The sequence below is a fragment of the Eleutherodactylus coqui genome, chromosome 1 (genome assembly GCF_035609145.1).
Source record: "Eleutherodactylus coqui strain aEleCoq1 chromosome 1, aEleCoq1.hap1, whole genome shotgun sequence".
Taxonomy (NCBI): Eukaryota; Metazoa; Chordata; class Amphibia; order Anura; family Eleutherodactylidae; genus Eleutherodactylus; species Eleutherodactylus coqui.
The window spans coordinates 469,633,062-469,651,754 of record NC_089837.1 but is presented as its reverse complement, the minus strand read 5'-3'; the positions used below and the strand labels follow the sequence as shown (position 1 = coordinate 469,651,754).

The 18,693-nt window shown below is 45.6% G+C and overlaps 1 protein-coding gene across 1 annotated transcript; it reads left to right on the top strand.

Moving 5' to 3' along the window:
- The first annotated feature begins 272 nt into the window (after positions 1–272).
- TSFM (Ts translation elongation factor, mitochondrial) lies at positions 273–13,122 on the top strand. The gene is made up of 6 exons (XM_066584390.1): positions 273–344; positions 2,498–2,650; positions 5,539–5,667; positions 8,295–8,417; positions 10,859–10,937; positions 12,617–13,122. The coding sequence occupies exons 1-6, from the start codon at positions 312–314 to the stop codon at positions 13,039–13,041; spliced, it is 942 nt and encodes a 313-aa protein (XP_066440487.1). The 5' UTR covers positions 273–311; the 3' UTR covers positions 13,042–13,122.
- Positions 13,123–18,693: the final 5,571 nt, after the last annotated feature.

The following is an 18,693-nucleotide window of genomic DNA, read 5'->3' as shown; positions in this document are numbered from 1 at the left end:
CTGATGCTTCAGCGTTGCCTAGGGCAACCATCTTGTGTGGTCAGCAGAAGGGAGGCAGCTGACGTTATAAGGGCTGGATCTGGTCACTGCCATGTATCTACGAGCTGAGGTGAAGCTCCTCTAGTCTAGCGCCTCTCTGTCACATATCACTGCCGCATTTCCCTGGGACGGCTTTCTAGGTGCTTGCAGCTTCACCAAGATGGCCGCTGCGACGACCGTTAACAGCGCGGCGTCTTCCCCCTAGTGTCCCCAGCAGATACTAGAGCGCGTGACGTCATCTCCCCGCGCCCTGTCATTCATAGTGGAGAAGTATGGCAGCGCTCTCAGGGCTCTTGCGCTCCAAGGTGAGACGTGTGAGATGTCCGTATAGACATGGCTCGGCGTGTCCCATTTACCCGGGTCGGACTTGTAGAATTCCCCAGTCTCACTCCAGATGCATGCCCTGCATGAATGCAGATGTGAGAGCGCCAGGCGTTATTGTAGCACACCTATGTTATTTGCGCAGCGCTGCAGTCAAGGCGAAGCAACGGCTATGCCGCTACATAGCATGCAGCGTGATGAGTAAATGTAGCGAGCCGAACGTAATTCGTCTCTTGGTGAGAGTGCAAGATTGGAAAACGGCGACATTCATATTTTTTTGGCGATTTTGTACAAGAATCGCCCACTATTTCCTATGAGTGTGATTTCTATGTGAGTGTGATGCGTTTTTTTCCCCTTTAGGCCCCCTGACAGGTCTCCAAAATGAGCCTATCTATAGATAGGCTCACTGCGGAGAATGGCGGCAATCGCTGCATGCCACAATTTAACCCTTTGCAATCCAATTTTGGATTCAAGGTTTTCTAGGGGGCTTTCTCTTTCTGTCATTATACAATGGCACCATCTGCTGGCTAGACCAGTACTGCGGTATGGGACATGTGGGAGAGGCCCCCGACAACAGAGCGGCCAGTAATTTACAGTAAGAATACCCTGCTGGACGTCTTCCCACATCGGAGCTGTACAGCCTTCAATCAGAATGTCTTCAGACGTCAGACAGTGGATTGGAAAGGGCTAAATTCCATGAGCGGAGAATCCCTATGATTCTCCGTTCTGGACGCCGGCGCTTTCCATAGAAGCCCTATGGAAAGCGTTACAGAGCGTGATTTATTGCCCGCGGATCATCGCTCGTGGGCAGTAGTCCTACGGCTGGCGTCACACGGGACGGAATTTCAGTGAATTCTCGCAGAATGGACGCAATGAAAAACGCGAGATTTCCGCGGGATAAGTGTAGCTTCCGTGCAGCCTCTAGCCATGGGTTTTGGAGCGGTTTCGCCGTCAGCATTCCACTGTAGCTTTCTCTCCCCATAGAGAGGAGAAAGGCCGCTGCGGAAACGAGAAAAGAAGTGACATGCTATGGAATTGAATTCCACGGTGCATGTCAGTTTTTGCAACGGATCAGTCGCAGCATGTGGACGAGGATTTTTGTAAAATCTCGTCCACTTTGCTGGCTAATCCTGGAATTATCAGCTGTGGGTGGAAATTCTGCGGCAATTGTGTGAATCCCGCCTTTTTAAAAAAACATGCACATGAAAATCGCATTTACAGGAATGCGATGCTTTTTTTTTTTTACAAAACGCAGCACAATCACAGAAAAATATGTAGATTTACTGATTGCAATATTGGTCCAATTTTCTCACTCGCCTGTCAGATATCGCTTCACTGCGGGAAGATGGGGCACCGTGGCGTGCCACTGATATCCTGGGTGTCACTGTTATGATCCATGCCCACGGCTGCATGCGTAAATCACTGCAGCGTTTTACACATTACAGCCCATACGCTCTGCCAGCAGTGACCGTGTACGGGCAGTGTGTGGCACCTGCGAATCACATGTCACAGAGATGCACAGTGTTGTTTTTTTTTAATTAAATCCCCGCTCTGTTCAGAGCAAGGAAGCGTATGAAAACACCACCCCTTCGCAATGCCTGCGTATGAACGGCGTATCATACGGCGCCCAAACAGGGCAGCGTATCCTATGCAGGCAACTGTTGGGTATTCTATCCTGAGGACGGGTTATCGGTAGTATTCTCCCTGGACAACTCCTGTACCTTGTATTGGTATTACAGCATTAGGAGAAATGTTATAAATCTACATATTTACTGCATCTGGGTTTGATTTCCTAAAATCTCATGCATGTTCCTTTAACTGTCAAACGCTGCCGATTTTACACTGACTATTCCGCTGCGGGTAATCTGTAGTGTCTATGCTACTTACAGTCCAAGAAAAGTGGCATATCCCTCCCCCCCCCCCCCCCCCCCCCCCCCCAGCATCAAACTACCTGACTCCAGAGATGTGTGCACTTCATAGTGACCAGCGCTTTATTATGACTGTTGCTCCCTGTTTGTTGACAGCCTGTTTATAATGTTAGGAGAAGCTTCATATTTTATCAACATACACAAAGTATAGAAATCTAGTAGAAATGAGTCTCTTTATTGATTATGGTTGGGACTTATGTATTTTACAGCTCATTTCCTGGCAGCAGGCTGGACTATTCCACTCCGGTTTCCGGTTACTGGCAGCCAACAAGGAACGTTTAGTTAAACTCCGAAAGAAAACTGGTTACTCGTTTATCAACTGTAAGAAAGCGCTAGAGAAGTTCAACGATGATGCCGAACAGGTAAGAAGTGCAACCGCTTCTCATCCCCCAGCCAAACATTCACGTAGCTTAAGCCAGGCTGGAATACATCATAGAATAGTAACAAGGAAGGAAGGGCAGCTCACTTAGTAAACCATTTTCACTCTTAACTTTGGCGCACGGATAAAGTCTTGACTGGCATAGAAAACCAAAAAAATCCAGCTCCACAGGACAAATCTTACGGCACTTTTACACTGAACGATTTGTTCAGGTTATCGCCAGACCGTGCTAATCTGAGCGTCATTCAGTAGAAATACTACCAGCAACGAATGATAATTCTTTTTGCTTATTGTTCATTGTTCAGTTTAGGCAGGCATAAAAATCAAGCAAAGGCCGGCTCGCGTAAACAGGCAGTCATTCATCTATGAACAACTGCCTGTTTACTGTGAATGGAGACAATGTAAGGCATCTTTGGCCTCTCTGCCTCTATTCCCTGAGCTGTTCATAGCTCCTCTGTGAAAGCACAGGAACAATATCGATGAGAAGACTGTTGGGCGCTTAAGTGCTGCACAATCCTCCCGTCTGAAAGGATGCTAAACCTGTTTTAGGAGCCAGCTCCAGAAATTAGGCATCATAAGAGATTCCCCCACCAGTTGTCAAAATAGACATAGCCAGGAGTTCCAGTAATGTACGCTCCTCATGTCCTCTATCCTCTTACTCACTTCCGCAGTATTAAAGGGCTCGTTGACACAGGCGTAAGCACATTTCGGCTGCACAAATATGCCACGTGTTTGCGTGACTGAAATGCGCTTTTGCCGACTCTGGCATGTATCTGTATGCACAAATCCACCACATGTTTGCTCGCACAAATAGAAAAAAAAAAAGATTTATTTATTTTTTTTCTCCAGTGGTCTTTTGCACAAATTCACACAAAATAGGTCATGTGGCGCATTGTTTCATCCGATCGCACACTGAGTAAAACTTACGCTGATGTGAATGAACCCATTCATTGCAAAATTTACACGTGTAATACGTTGTGCAAATACACTTGTGTGAATGAGCCCCTACAGCTAGACCTTCCTCCACCACCTCAGTATTGCAAGATTCCTGGAAATTTCCACCATTTATTGTCAGTATAGCACCAATTTAATCCCTTTAAAGGAAACTTGAAAAATTGGACCGGAAATGGGATAAAAAGAATTAACATTTATCCGGTACTCACTTGTAATTGTCTCTGCTCCAAAGTAGCTGCTCCAATCCCAGATGCTTCCGCAGCAGTCTCGTGCCATTCAACATTTGTGACCATTGCAGCCAGTCACCGACGTCAGCAATCGCATGCCATACATGGCAATATTACCACCGGAGCTGGTGACTAGCTGCAATGGTCGTGTGAAAGATGAACGGCACGTGGCGGCTGCTGCTGCTCTTCAATAGCAGCGCATGGGATCAAGCTGCTGAGTAAGGCTGTAGTGCTCAGAATGCCATCCATATTGCAGTGGCTGTGTTTGGTATTGCAGTTTCCCCATTCACTTCAAAGCGAGAGAGCTACAATACCAAAATATTTTTGATCACTTTTTTTTTACATTTTTAGCAGCCAAGGTAACTAGAGATGAGCGAGCACCAAAATGCTCGGGTACTCGTTACTTGAGCCAAGCTTTTTGTAATGCTCGAGAGCTCGGCTCGACTAACGAACCCCATTGAAGTCAATGGGAGACTCAAGCATTTTTCAAGGTGCCCCATGCTCTGCATTGTCTTCAATAGAGCCGCGGCTGCTGCCGGCGGATCCATTGAATTCAGTGGTTTGTTGGCACCGCTGAATTGTTTTTCATGGAAGGGCTTTACATATAAGCCCTGCCCTGAAAAATAATAATTTTAGTGTAAAAAAAACAAACTTGCGCTCCGACACTGCCGTGTCCCCCGCGGGTATGAAGAACACATCTGCCGCATGCGACAGATGTTTCCTTCATCCCCGCTAGTAAAAAGAATTGCCTGCTGCTACATCTGCCACATCTGTGACAGATGCAGCAGAGGAATTCCTCAATTCCCTACCGCAGTTGTCACACATGACAGCTGCGGTAGAGGATCCTGCTGCTGGACCCCCAGTAATTGGATTTCAGGGAAGGGCTTTAAATATAAGCCCTTCCCTGAAAAACCATGCAAATAGTGTTTAAAAAAAAAAAAATCGATACTCCCCTCCCTTCAGCTACCGGGGCTCAGACGTGTCGTTTTTTTTTTTATTACTGGGGAGTCGGCAGCAGGATCCTCTACCGCAGCTGTTCCAACAGTCGACTTGAGCTTGTGATCATTTGATTGCTTGTACTATATACAGCAATAATTCAGTATTGCAGTATTTAGTTATTTAGAACATTACTTATGAAGGCCTGGCACGGGTGGGACTTGATAGGCATCTATGCATGGCATCCCTGGGAGCTTTTAGGCTTCAGGGTGCTATGCTAGCCTATTAGCACCCCTTGAACATGTCATGGTGGTTGGAGATGGGGAATGGGAAGGTGCGCTCCCCCTCCCACTGCTTATTCATTCAGTCAGCTTTGACACTGGCATCTAAAGAGTTAACCGTTGCAATCAGACACAGCTGAAAGCCAGCAGGTATTTTGTGGACTCGACTCCTGAGTCCGCTCCATACACCCTTCACGGCCGAATGGTGTATATTTACATTATGCTTTTGGGAATGGGTTAGTCCTATCATCTGGGAATCTGGTCACCTGATTGGAGAGGGATTTTAGTGTAAAGTTGTAGAATTTATGTTGTGAAAAAAAATGTATACTGGGATGTGAACTTTTTAACCCCTACTTTATACACATGAGGGCTATAGATGATGCCAGTACAGAATAGTGTCTACATATCTTCCCTGGAATATATGTTGTCCGGTTCATATTCGCCGCCGTTCTCACGGTTCATTCTTCTTAAAGGCAGAGACGTGGCTCCATCAGCAAGCCCAAAAAGAAGGATGGAATAAAGCTTCCAAGTTACAAGGAAGAAGGACTGCCGAGGGTCTTGTGGGTCTTCTGCAGGAAGGCAACACAGCAGTGATGGTGGAAGTGAGTAAATGATGTGCGTGAGCCAGGCTATATCCTATAGGATAAAAGAATTCTATACATAGTGAACTAGCTCTACCAAAATATAGGGGCTCCTATAATGCCAGCTCTATACAGCTGCGTACAGCCTTAGGATTTCCATGACTGCTTTGGTACATATGGAGATGAATTCTTCAGGACCAAGCGTGTCCGTAGGGTTGTGGTCAACTAATATTACCAGCCTTATCCTTTACGTTTACTCATCAGAAGAAATTAATAGACTCTAAGCCTAAAAAACCTCCATTGTGTGGTGGCAGCTCGTAATGTGATAAACCATGATACCGCATATTACTGTCATCACTTCATTTACTACTTAAAGTATCACTGTGATAACAGAAACATCTATAGGAAGCCAGGAAAAGCATCGCCATTGCTGACAAAGGTCACGCAGGCTGTTCCTGTTGGTCATGGACTCTCCTGCAGTTAGGCGGTACCTGGAAAATAGTGACCATATGATAAATTTCCATTAATCTTTTAGTAGGGAGTTTTATCAGGGAGCTACGAAAATACTAGACTTAAGGAAGGCAAAGTTTGATCGGCTTAGCGATGCCCTTGACCTTATTCACTGGGGTAATATATAACATAGTGTGTTATACCTAAAAAAAAAAAATATGTAAATAAGGCCTCATGCACACGGGCGCGTTTTTGCTGCGGAATCTGGAGTTGGCATCCGCCTTTGGGGTCCACAGCAATAACCCTCCATAGCATGCTATGGAAAAACCATTCTTCATGCACACTACTGGAAACCAATTGGGGTTTCCACTCGTGGCTGGAAAAATCGCAGCATGCTCTATTTTCCTTTGGTTCCCGCACGGACGGCTTTCATTGAAGTAAATGGAAGTCGTCCGACCCGCGGCCCGTCCGTAATTGTCATTGTGGACGGGTCGCGGATTTTGTGGGAAAAAACGGGAGTTTAAAAATAAAAATCTGTACTGTGCATGTCCGACGGCAAGCTGTGTGAACCATCCGCAGTACAGATTGACGAAAACAAAAGCAGGTATGCAAGGATGCCACTGCTACCACATGCGAAATCCAGCTCTGCCATGTGCATGTAGCCTAAGGATGATGGAACATTTAAAGGGAATAATCCCCGGATCAGCGACTCTTCAGAAGTAATCAGTGATATAACCTGTAATATTGTAACGCTCAAGGAAGGCGTCCAGGCCCCTCTTGTACTCTGTGAGTTCGCCATCACCACAACCTCAGGCAGAGAGTTCTTCAGTCTCACTGCTCTTACAGTAAAGAACCCCCTTCTATATCGGTGTAGACATCGTATTAGGTCGCCCCTCAGCCGTCTTTTTTTTTTTTTTTTCTAAATTAAATAACTCCAATTTTGATAACCTCTCTGGGTGTTGTAGTCCACCCACACCATTTATTACTTTAGTTGCCCGCCTTTGTACCCACTCGAGCTCTGATATGTCCTTCTTGAGTACCGGTGTCCAAAACTGTCCATGGTATGCCATGTGTGGTCTGACCAGTGACTTGTAAAGAGGAAGAACAATGTTCTCATCATGTTCTCCTAGACCTCTTTTGATGCACCCATATTTAAAAAGAGTAGGGCCCAATACTGTCCCTTGTGGTACCCCACTAGTAATGATGACCCAATCAGAGTACGGTATGTACCATCTATAACCACGCTCTGCTTCCTATCACTGACCAGTTACTTATTACTTACACACATTGTCACCCAGACCAAGCTTCCTCATTTTATATACCAGCCTTTTATGCAGCACAGTATCAAACACTTTGGAAAAGTCCAGATACAAAAGATCCAATGACTCTCCCCGGTCCAGTCTAGAACTTACCTTCTCATAAAAGCTGATCAGGTTGGTCTGACAGGAGCGACCCTTCATAAACCCATACTGATACGGAGATATACAGGTATTTTCCTTGAGATCCTCCAGGATGGCATCTCTTATAAACCCTTCAAACATTTTACCTACAATAGATGTAAGACTTACAGGCCTATAGTGTCCAGCATAGAAGGTTCTTTACTGTAAGAGCAGTGAGATACTGCAACTCTCTGCCTGAGGACATGGTGAGGGCAAATTTGATGAGTTCAAAAGGAGCCTGGATGTCTTTCTTGAGCGTTACAATATTATAATCACTGGTTACTTCATAAGGATCAGTGATCCAGGGATTATTCAGATTGTCAGACTGAGTCGAGAAAGAATTTTTTACCTTTTTAATGAGGAAAATTGGCCTTTTTTTCAATAGTGGGGGTAATAGGCTGAACTAGCTGGACATATGTCTTTTTTTACAGTCTAACATACTATATATAAATGGCTGCTTGCATGTAAAGCACCACTGACCCTTACATTAGTTAGGGATTTTACTACTGGACCAGACACGTGGCCATCTAATAGATACTTCATCTCTGCATGTCTGCAGCTGGTAGATCAGTTATTAGTAAAGATAATTAGTGATAACCTCTGATTTTCCAGCACCTGGTCCATATAATGACTGTGTATTGCTTTGTTGCCTACACAAGTGATGGTGGTAACGAGGGGCACCCAGAAGTAATGGAAGCGCTAGGAGCGGACATGTTTATTGTTCAACACACCGAAACAATAAAATCTGTATTTTTCCAGGTGAATTGTGAGACAGACTTTGTGGCCAGAAATGTGAAGTTTCAGCATCTGATTCAGCAGGCAGCACTTTGTACTCTGCGGCATTGCCAGAGCAGGGAACAGCAGCAGGCGTCTTACTCCAAGGTAATCTTTACCCAGCATGCCCGAGATCTCCATCTACTGTATATGCACTTGCCAAGATTGTTGCTTAGGAATCCTTTAGTCACAAGGCGGACTGCGAGATGCTGGGATAGAGCTGGTAACTCACATGTGCATCACAGGGGCAGATGTAACACAGCGATGGAGAGCACTTACAGTATCTTCTGCTGCTGTTTTTGCCCCATTTTAGTGTTGTTCTCTCTCATCATTCCACCAAGACACTTTGCTGGCTCTCTTTACTCAGTTTGTAACTTTTGTTGAAATTCTGGACGAACCCCTTCTGATATGCGCCGTACATGTATAGTGCACCTCACTTGTCATTGATGCAAGCTACCCTATACTCACCTGATGTCGGCTGTGTTTGACGGTTGACATCCATCTGCAACAGCCGCTAACAGAGATGACTTTGATCAGGGCCGTTAATTCTTTAAATGCTGATTTCAATACACTGCTTTCCATTCCAATAATGAGATTGCGGGTTGCCATTTGGTTGTAATGTGCCACATGCCTTTGAAATGTCTTAATAATATACCTTTTAAAATGCTGTATAATGCAATAGTATAGTATTGCAGTATACTGTGTAAGCGAGCAAAGCAGGTTTTTTGTCAACCTGTTTCTAAGAAAAAACTGAATTAAAAGCGATCAAAGAGTCACCCAAAGTAGGACCCCAAATGGTATCGATAAAAATGACCGGTCACCTCCCCTAAAACAAGCCCTCACACAGTCCCATCAATAGAAAAGCAAGGAAGGTTATGGGCGGCAAAACATAGCGAAAGGAAGCTATATCTTGTTATATAAATGGCACAATAGTAGAGGTCTACATAATCTACAGTCTTAGGGTGGATTCAGACGACCATATATCAGCTTGGTTTTCACACCGAGCTGATATACGGTGTCCTCATCTGCAGGGGGGGGGGATGGAAGAGCCAGGAGCAGGAACTGAGGTCCTGCCCCCTCTCTGCCTCCTCTCCACCCCCTCTCCACCCCTCTGCACTATTTGCAATGAAAGGAGGTGGGATGGGGCGGGGCTAAGTTGCGCAAATTAGCCCCGCCCCCAGTTGCAAATAGTGCAGAGAGGGGGCGGGAGCTCAGAGCACTGAGAGACGCCGTATATCGGCTCGGTGTGAAAACCGAGCCGATATACGTTCGTGTGAATCCAGCCTTACACTGCAGTGCTGCCTCCCAGCCGGATCGGACCTGCAGGCTAGGTGAGTGCAATGCCAGAGGCCAATAGGGAGGTCACTATTACTACTAGGACTACTATGGGGGTCAATAATTAATAGGGAGACTATTACTAATGGGGCACTGTTGGGGATCACAATTATTACTGGGGTCATTATTATTACTGCAGCCATTATGGGAGTCCCTATTAAGGCTTGGCAGTAGGTGCATTTCGATTGTGCAAATACACAATGTATTTGCGTGACTGAAAATCGCTTAAGGCCGTGTTTTTATGTGCGCAAATACAGTGCATATTTGCACATGCAAAGAAGATCACAGATTGGCCCATTGAAATGGTGCACAAATACCCAGTGATTATGCAAGTTTCATGCGTATTCACTGCTTATTTCTGCTGTCCCATACACTTCAATGGCCTATTGTGGTGTGTAACATGCACCAAGAAAGGTCATGGCTAGAGATGAGCGAGTATACTCGCTAAAGGCAATTGCTCGAGCGAGCATTGCCTTTAGCGAGTATCTGCCCGCTCGAGATGAAAGGTTCGGGCGCCGGCGCGGGGGAGCGGTGAGTAGCAGCAGTCAGCAGGAGGGAGCGGGGGGGGGGGGGGGGGGAGATCTCCCCTCCGTTCGCCCCGCAGCTCCCCGCCCGCTGCCGGCACCCGAACTTTCTGTCTCAAGCGGGGGAGATACTCGCTAAAGGCAATGCTCGCTCGAGCAATTGCCTTTAGCGAGTATACTCGCTCCTCTCTAGTCATGGCACTGGACATGAAAAAATGCGCTCATGCGAACAAACCCATTTATATCAATGGGCTCTATTCACTGCATATTCTATGCGCAAACATTGCATGCACAGTGAGGCGTAAATGCACTCATGTGAATCGGCTCTTTGAAGGCAACAATAGGGCTTATGTGGCCCTCTGTGAAAATGAGTTTGAAACTTCCCCTCCAATCTTAGATAAAGGTATGCTCTCTCTACACTATAGGGTGGAGCGCACTTTACTTGGGGTGTCTCACAGAGGCATCTATACACATCTCCAGCATAACATTGATTTGACAAGAGATGCTAATCTGTATATGGGTTTTGTCCCTCTTTCTAAGCATGGCTTACTGCAAGGCCCAACATAAAGGGTTGCCATGTCTTTTGAGACAACTACATTTCCACTGATCTAGTTATGACATTCGGTCCTAATGGTAGCTCAGTAGTTTTCCCCTCTGCTTACATTGATGTACATTGTTCTAATATTTAAGGGTTTCCTGTCTGGTGATGAGATTTTGCAAATGAAGATTGATGAATCCCCGCTTAAAGATGTTCTTGTGTTGACAATTGGTATGTATAATAGACCTTAAGATCGCGTGCACATGTAAGGGCAATTGGTTACAGCTCTAAACAAATGTAAATAATTTAAAAAAAAAGGAGAGTAAAGGCACATTTAGACAATGATTATTGCTTACAAATTCGCTCAAAAGCCATCTTTTGGGCTATAATCGTTGTGTATAAATGTGCCCATCTTTCAGTTTTCTGACGAACTATAGAATTTTTAGTTCTGCCTAAAATCCGTCGTTCAGCAGAACAGCTGATAAGACGGACCACACGCTGTGTTCTGCCGGGGAAGAGCTGATTACGGCTGATTGCATTATATCAGCTGGCAGAATAAAGCAAAAGGATTCAGCGAACGGCGGGTGGTCTGTTCCCTGTATACAGCTCCTGGCGGCTCACACACTACTAATTGATACTAATAGGCATTAGTACCAAGTGTCAGTTAATGCAAAATTAAATGGGCCTTAATATGTCAGACCTCTGCAAATATCACTAAACCTTTAAGGTTCAAAATAGGCCGGTCACTAAGGGACCCACTACAACGCAAGGAACCGTGAAGTGGTTAGTGGGCTCATGTATCTTGGCCAACATCCAACCAATGCCTTGCATTTATTATCTATCATTCACATGCAGTGTGGCATTAAGACTCCAGGGGGAGCCCAGGGTGGCAGTACCAATGTGGTTCACTGATGGATATGCAGGGCAACCCGCTGAATTATCATGGCGGCATTAATAGGTTGCTGGTCTGCATGGTGAACTACATATATCAGAATGGTCTGACACCCTGTATCCACTATGTGTGGGAGTATACACCAAGCATCCACCCCCCTCATTATCAGGAGGCAGTGTGAGTGGTTGTCTTATCGGTGTCCTGCACAGGTGTAATTGGCTCCTCCATTTGGTAGTCAGCTACCTGCATGGTGAGAGGATGCATCTATATGCACTCCTCACTCAGTAAGTAACGGCCATTTTCTGTGATTATATTTGAGATATTGCAGTTGAAAATGTGAAAAAATAACCATTTTTTTCAAAATGTTCCCAATTTTGGCACTTTATTTATCGGTCTATTTTTGCCACCTAAATGAAGTACAATATGTGGCAAAAAAACAATGTCAGAATCACTTGGATATGCAAAACCTTTACAGAGTTATTCTATGTTAAAGTGACAAACGTCAGATTTCAAAAATTTGGCTTGGCCATTAAGGTGTAAACGGGCTTGGTCACTAAGGGGTTAAAGTAGCACAACAACAAAAAAAATCTATAGATTTGGTATTATCGTAATTGGACTTTATTCTGCGAGTCCGTACATAAGCTTAGCTTGTAGTGCTAAAAGTAGATAACATGTTGCATCTCTTTGCATGTTAACATTATAAAAATGCAGCTCGTTCTGCAAAGAATAAGCCCGCACACGGTTATGTCTGCGGAAAAATACAAATAAAGTTCTGATTCATTTGTAAGTGAGGGGGGAGAAAACAAAAAAAAAACTTAAAGAAAAATGTTTTTGTGTTTCCTCTAGAATGTTGCTTGGTATGGAAATAGTTCCTGCAGTATCTAGCTCACTAGGGTTGTCACAATAGAACATTGCCCGATTCTTGATGCACCTCTTCTTCTGATGTCACTCTTTATTTCAGCTTTCTTTCTCCGTTTTTTATCACTTATAGTCATATATTTTTATTTTTGCTTTGAAGGAAAACTTGGAGAAAACATGATCATGAGGAGGGCTGCGTGGGTGACGGTCTCTTCTGACATGTTCATTGGGTCTTACACGCATGGCACTCTACAGGGAGACCTGCTGTCCTCGTCCAATGTGTCATCTGGCAAATATGGGTCGCTGGTTGTATGTCGAAAGGCTGATGCAAGTTCTACAAGCAACATTACTGAACTTGGCCGTAGGCTGGGCCAGCATGTAGTAGGCATGAATCCCTTATCGGTGGGGTCTTTAGAAGATGAATCTGCTGGAGATGCAGAAACCAGAATGCTGGCCCAACCTTTCTTGCTGGAGCCTAGCCTGACTGTAGGACAGTACCTCCAGCCACACGGAGTGCAGGTCTTGGATTTTGTGCGCTTTGAATGTGGGGAAGAACCGGAGTCTTTAGAAACCAGTCAGTCTTAATGAGCCGAATAAAACCATTCCAGCCTTCCAGTGTCTTCAGTCATGTAATATACATATAAAATAAACATTGCATTTACAATATTACTATTGTGAAAGTGGGTTTACTACTTAACCCCTTAAGGACCAGACACTTTTTAGGGATTTTACCCATGTGGCGGTTTTACTGCTCTATTTTTTTTTCCTTTAGCTACCAAAATTATGTTTGCTGCGTTTTTTTTCCCGTGACATATAGGACTATTTTTTTTATAGCTTTTTCATTGACTTTTTTTTCCGTTTTTTAGTATTATTGGGGGTAAGAAGCTTCAAAAAAATAATTTTTTTAACATTTTATAACTTTTTTACAATTATTTTTATATTTACACTAAAATAAAGTATGGGAATGGGTTCCTCTATTTGTTTTGGACGTTTTGATATATAGTACGTATGGTTTCGGTTAACAGGGCGCATACGGCGACGGTTTTTGTTGGCGTCTGCTTTGTGTTATTCTCTTTCTTATGTATGTATTGTTGTTTTATTCTGTTGTTTTGTTTTACTTATTTATGTAATCAGGTTTTTTACTATCTATGCCCCCCATGACGTCATATAAGACCTCTGGGGGACATTTACATATTTTTTCTTTATTTGACACTTTCCCACTGTAGCTGGGGCGTCCATAGAAGCCCTAGTTACAGGGGAAAGCAACCCCTGTGGTGACATTAGTCACCTGCAGAGCTGCCAGGGTTTAGTCTGACCCTCCAGCTCTGCTGTAGCAGGGAATCCCAGGAGGTCACATGACCCCCCGAGGCTCCCGTAGTGAAAGTACATGTTACTTTCACTTTCCCCTCCTGCCTTCTGCTCTGGGTTATCAGCTGTAACTAACAGCTGATAACCCTTTCCTGCCTCTGACTGATTGCAGAGAGGCAGGAGACTTAGAGCACCGCCGTAATTTTACTATCGGCGGTGCTCTAAGCCCAGGACCAGCCGCCGTAAATTTACTGTGGCTGGTCCTAAACGGGTTAATAACATGTTTATTGTTGTATATTTTAACTAGCACTTTCAGGAAAATGCAGGAATTGGGATCATTACACAGTTGCCCATTGACAAATGCTGTAGTTCCATGGACAATGGTCGAGCATATGCAGCTATACTTTTTCTGTGGCTGCTCGAGTCCCGCTCTGTTAAAGCTCTCTTCCACAGTGAGATGGCGCATGCTCAATAATGCCGCTCTCCCTGCAGAAGTCATGAGGGTGCAGCCCGATCCTGCCTGCTGCTGCGATATTTCATAGAGGGACTGGGCTGCGCATGCACTCTACGCTCCTTCCGTCCGTTCCACAATCACCGCTCTGAAAGCTGAGACGGCTGCATATGCGCTGTCTGCTCCTCCAGCTGCCGATCTGTAAGACAGCTGAGACCCCCGTGCAAGCTGTCAAACCCCAGTTTCATTGAACCACCAATGGGATTTTAGAAATAAAGGTTTTTTTTATGTATATGGGGAAGCCTCCTCCTAATACATAAAGGCCAGACTTGTTATGGTTTCCTCATGTCAGATGTAATTAAAACAGGCAAAAGTAGTAAGCCAGTACCACTGATGTGTACAAATACATGCGTAGGGGAGTTGGCATGTACTGGTGGCATTGGGTTTGCCACAGATCTGCAGTAGGTTTCACCACTTCAGTTCAAATAAAGGGTGAAATCTGCTGCAGATCCACTACAACAACCGCACACAGCGGAGCAGATTTGCTGTGGATTTCTCTGCAGGGAAGAATACGCAGCAAATCTGGCAGAGTGAACGCGCCCTTAGGCCACTCACACACCACTTTTTACTGCGATTAGCACAGACTCCGAGCGCCGTGGTACAGTGCTCCTATTGATTTTCAATTGGGCTTTGCAGACCTGCGTTTGAAGGTGGCGTTTCTAATGCCGCGATTTTCAAGTGCTGCCCTATTTTTCAGCGTTTTTGAGTTTTATGCATTCAAATACACCGCTTAAAGCTGTGGTAAAAATGCTTTGATGTCTAGTGGTGTTTTCTGAGCAGTGGTCTTAGGCTGGGTTCACACCGGGCGGATTTGCTGCGGTTTTGCCACAGAAGAAGTGCTCCTGCGGCAAAACCGCTTCAAAGGTTAATTTTGGCTTGCGGATTTTCTTGCGGAAAAATCCGCAAGCGTTTTTTTCCTTTTTGCCGCGGATTTTGCTGCGTCCATAGAGGTCTATGGACAAAAAAGCACTGCGGAAAAGACGGAAGAATGGACATGCTGCATCTTTGAAAACCGCGCCGCAGTTGCATTTCCGCACTGCGGCTGTGCGGAAAAAATCCGCCCTGGTAGAACAGCTTTTTTGCAAAACTCATTTGTGCTGCATTGCACTGCAAACGCAGCGGTTTTGCCGCAGTGCGGATATGCAAACTGCGACAAAACGGCAGCAAATCCGCCCTGTGTGAACCCAGCCTTAGGCTAAACTCACACGAACGATTGCATAGTTGCACAACGTGCGTCGGACAGCTTATCGGGTGCTGTCTAATGTGCGTGGCAACACGTAGATGCTATTTTTGTTTGGATCGGACATGCTGCGTTGTTTTGTTTGTTTTCTTTCATTTACTTTTTGTTTCTTTTTACCTCTCAGACTATTCATCCGAACAAAACCAATCCATGTGAATACACCATTCAACTGATAGGGTTCTATTTCCTCCTGAAAAATAAGTCCAAAAATCAAATGGAAAAGTCCTCCTTGTGAATGTACCCTTCGGCTGCTACTGCACATAGCCTCTCTCCACCACAGACCGACACCAGGACTTCTCAGTTCTATCACTGAAGAGTCAAGGTGCTGGCCGAAACTAGTGGAGCTCCACTGGTGGTTTGCAGCATAGAGATGCTGCGCCTAATAGCAGCCTTCATGTTTACATACAGAAGATTTACTACTAATCTCCTGAGGCAGAGTCCATGCCATTTGGTGCAGATCAGGGGTGGAGCTTGTAACTCACTCTTGCTCCGCCCCTGATCATCATGAGGGAGTTACATGCTCCGCCCTTAAACACATGACTGTGATGTCATCACAGCCTCAATTGCTATATATAATATATATATATCTATCAGGACCTGTGATGAGGTCAGTCATGTGATCAGGGGCGGAGCATGTAACTCACTGTCTCGGGATGAAGGACTTTTGATGTCAGTCATGCGATCGGGGCAGCGCATGTAACTCGCCCATGGAAGGACAGGTGGTCGCTAGTAGTTTGATACCTATAGAAAGTGTGCGTACTGAATATCAGTCTATACATATAATGTACTTCCTGTCCGTATATATGGGGACACTAGTATATGAGAGTTGCAGTGACATAGATAAACAACATAAGGCTGGATTCAGACAAACGTATATCAGCTGGGTTTTCACGCCGAGCCGATATACGGTGTCCTCATCTGCAGGGGGGGGGGGAGGCTGGAAGAGCCAGGAGCAGAAACTGAGCTCCCGCCCCCTCTCTGCCTCCTCTCCACCCCCTCTCTGCCTCTCTGCACTATTTGTAATGAAAGGAGGTGGGATGGGGTGGGGCTAAGTTCCACGAATTAGCCCCACCCCCTGTCCCACCTCTCCCCATTGCAAATAGTGCAGAGGGGCGGGAGCTCAGAGCACTGGTCCTGGCTCTTCCAGGCTCCCCCCCCCCCCCCCCCTGCAGAGAGAAACAATGTATATCAGCTGGATGTGAAAAGCCAGCCGATATACGTTCGTTTGAATCCAGCCTCACACAGACACAAACTTTCTACACCATTTTATTGATCCTTTAGGCTCAGGTTCCCACACACACAGCCACACCCACACACACCCACCCACACACACACACACACACTCACACTGTAGTAGGCAGACTGTACAGGTTGAGGAGTCTGGTGGGAGGAGCTACACACAAGGTCACAGTGTGCTCATGGGAATTATTTTTAGTACCTCACAGCTCCAGGACCACCCACAGAAATGTTTTAAAGAGCCAGCGTTGCCAGTGATGGCAAGGGAACAGGCAGAGGAGGTCGGTGAATGTACAATTACTGTGCATGTTCAATATTATGATGATTTCAGCAACTTTACTGCCAAATGGAAACCCATCAAAACCCCTTTAAGTGACAAATACGAATTTTGAGGATTTTGCAAACAAACCCATATATACTGTATGTCTCAGCTCTTCTCCTGGAGTGAGCAGATACTTTTGAGCATTGGTGGGTCAACACAGCGGCTGAACCCCATAAATCAATGTCTTATGACCTGTACCTGTTTTAAGGCCTTAAAACATTGTGGTGTGACAACACCTTTAAAGACTCAATGGAAAGTTTTATAGGGAGGTCAGTTGTACCTACGTTATGGTTCTAACCAAAGACCAAAACTTTAGAGCCTTCTTCATTGTGAAAACTCTGTCCATGGGGAGATTGCGCGAGCGCAATATTGGGCCACATTTGATGGAAGCCCAAGTAAGGAATTCTTTCCACTGAGGAGCATGATCGTTGGCATCTTTGTAATTTGGTAAGTTCCTATCACAGGATTAACACTCAACATCTGATTATTTCTTCTGCAATGCATGAATGTCGGCAGCTTTGTGGAGTAGAAACCCTTCTTTGCAGCACAATGGGGCCTTTTATTGAATTTGGTTCATTTGAGATGTTCAGATGCTTCGCATAACAAAAGGCAACAATAACAAACCAGCATTCAAAGGCTGGATACATCGCATGCGAGTCAGAAAGTGATGGCCTGACCAAGTGAGCAAATGCACAGCATGTGTCACCAATACACGAATGAGACCGAGTAGACCATACAAGACCACCCATCTAACTATTTAGCTTAACTTACCACAACTCCACAGTTAAGGTCTCCTTCACACGACTGTAGGTGTTTTTACGTGCGCCCGCCGGCGCCGTAAAAACGCATGAACGAGCGCACAAATCTGATGTTTGTGTGCCCGTTCAGACGGCACGGACTCATTGCGGAAATATGCCAAGGCCATAATGCAATTGCCTCCCCTTGCCTTCCCCTCGCTGGCTCACCTCCTCTCTCCTTCCCTCTGCCCCCTCACCTTGTCCTCAGCTAGCAATGGGAGGGGGCGAAGCTTAGCTCTGCCCCTGTCCCGCCCCCTCCCACTGCAAACAGCTGGAGGGAAGGAGAGAAGAGGGATGGAGTTTAGCAGTCACGCTGCTAAACTCCCTCCCACCTCCCTTCCCTGGCCTCTTTTATTGGCTCCCGTAGGAGCCCATGCAGCGGCCGACGCATTCCAGCCGGAAAGATAGTTCCAGGACTATCATTTTGGCCCGGCGTAAAAGCGCCTAGTGCTATATTGGCCTGACTGGGTGCGTTTACGTCGCAGGAACACGGCCATGTGATCTGATGCATTGGCTTCCAATGCATCAGATCATAGCGTATTGGCTGGTCGTGAAAACGGTGGCCGATATACACGTGTGAAAGAGCTCTAAGACTAAGGCCGGCTTAAGTCGGGCGAGATTCTCGCGTTGTGAAATGCACAGATCTCACACGAATATGAACCCCATTCTTGATAGGCAAACAAATTGCGGCACGTTCTATCTTTGGGTGTGCCCTTGCATCGCCTATCGTTTTTAATGGGGCCGGTGGCAACATTATACAACACGCTAGGCGCACACGATGTGAGGTTCCCCAATTGAAAACAATGGGAGACACTCTGCTGTC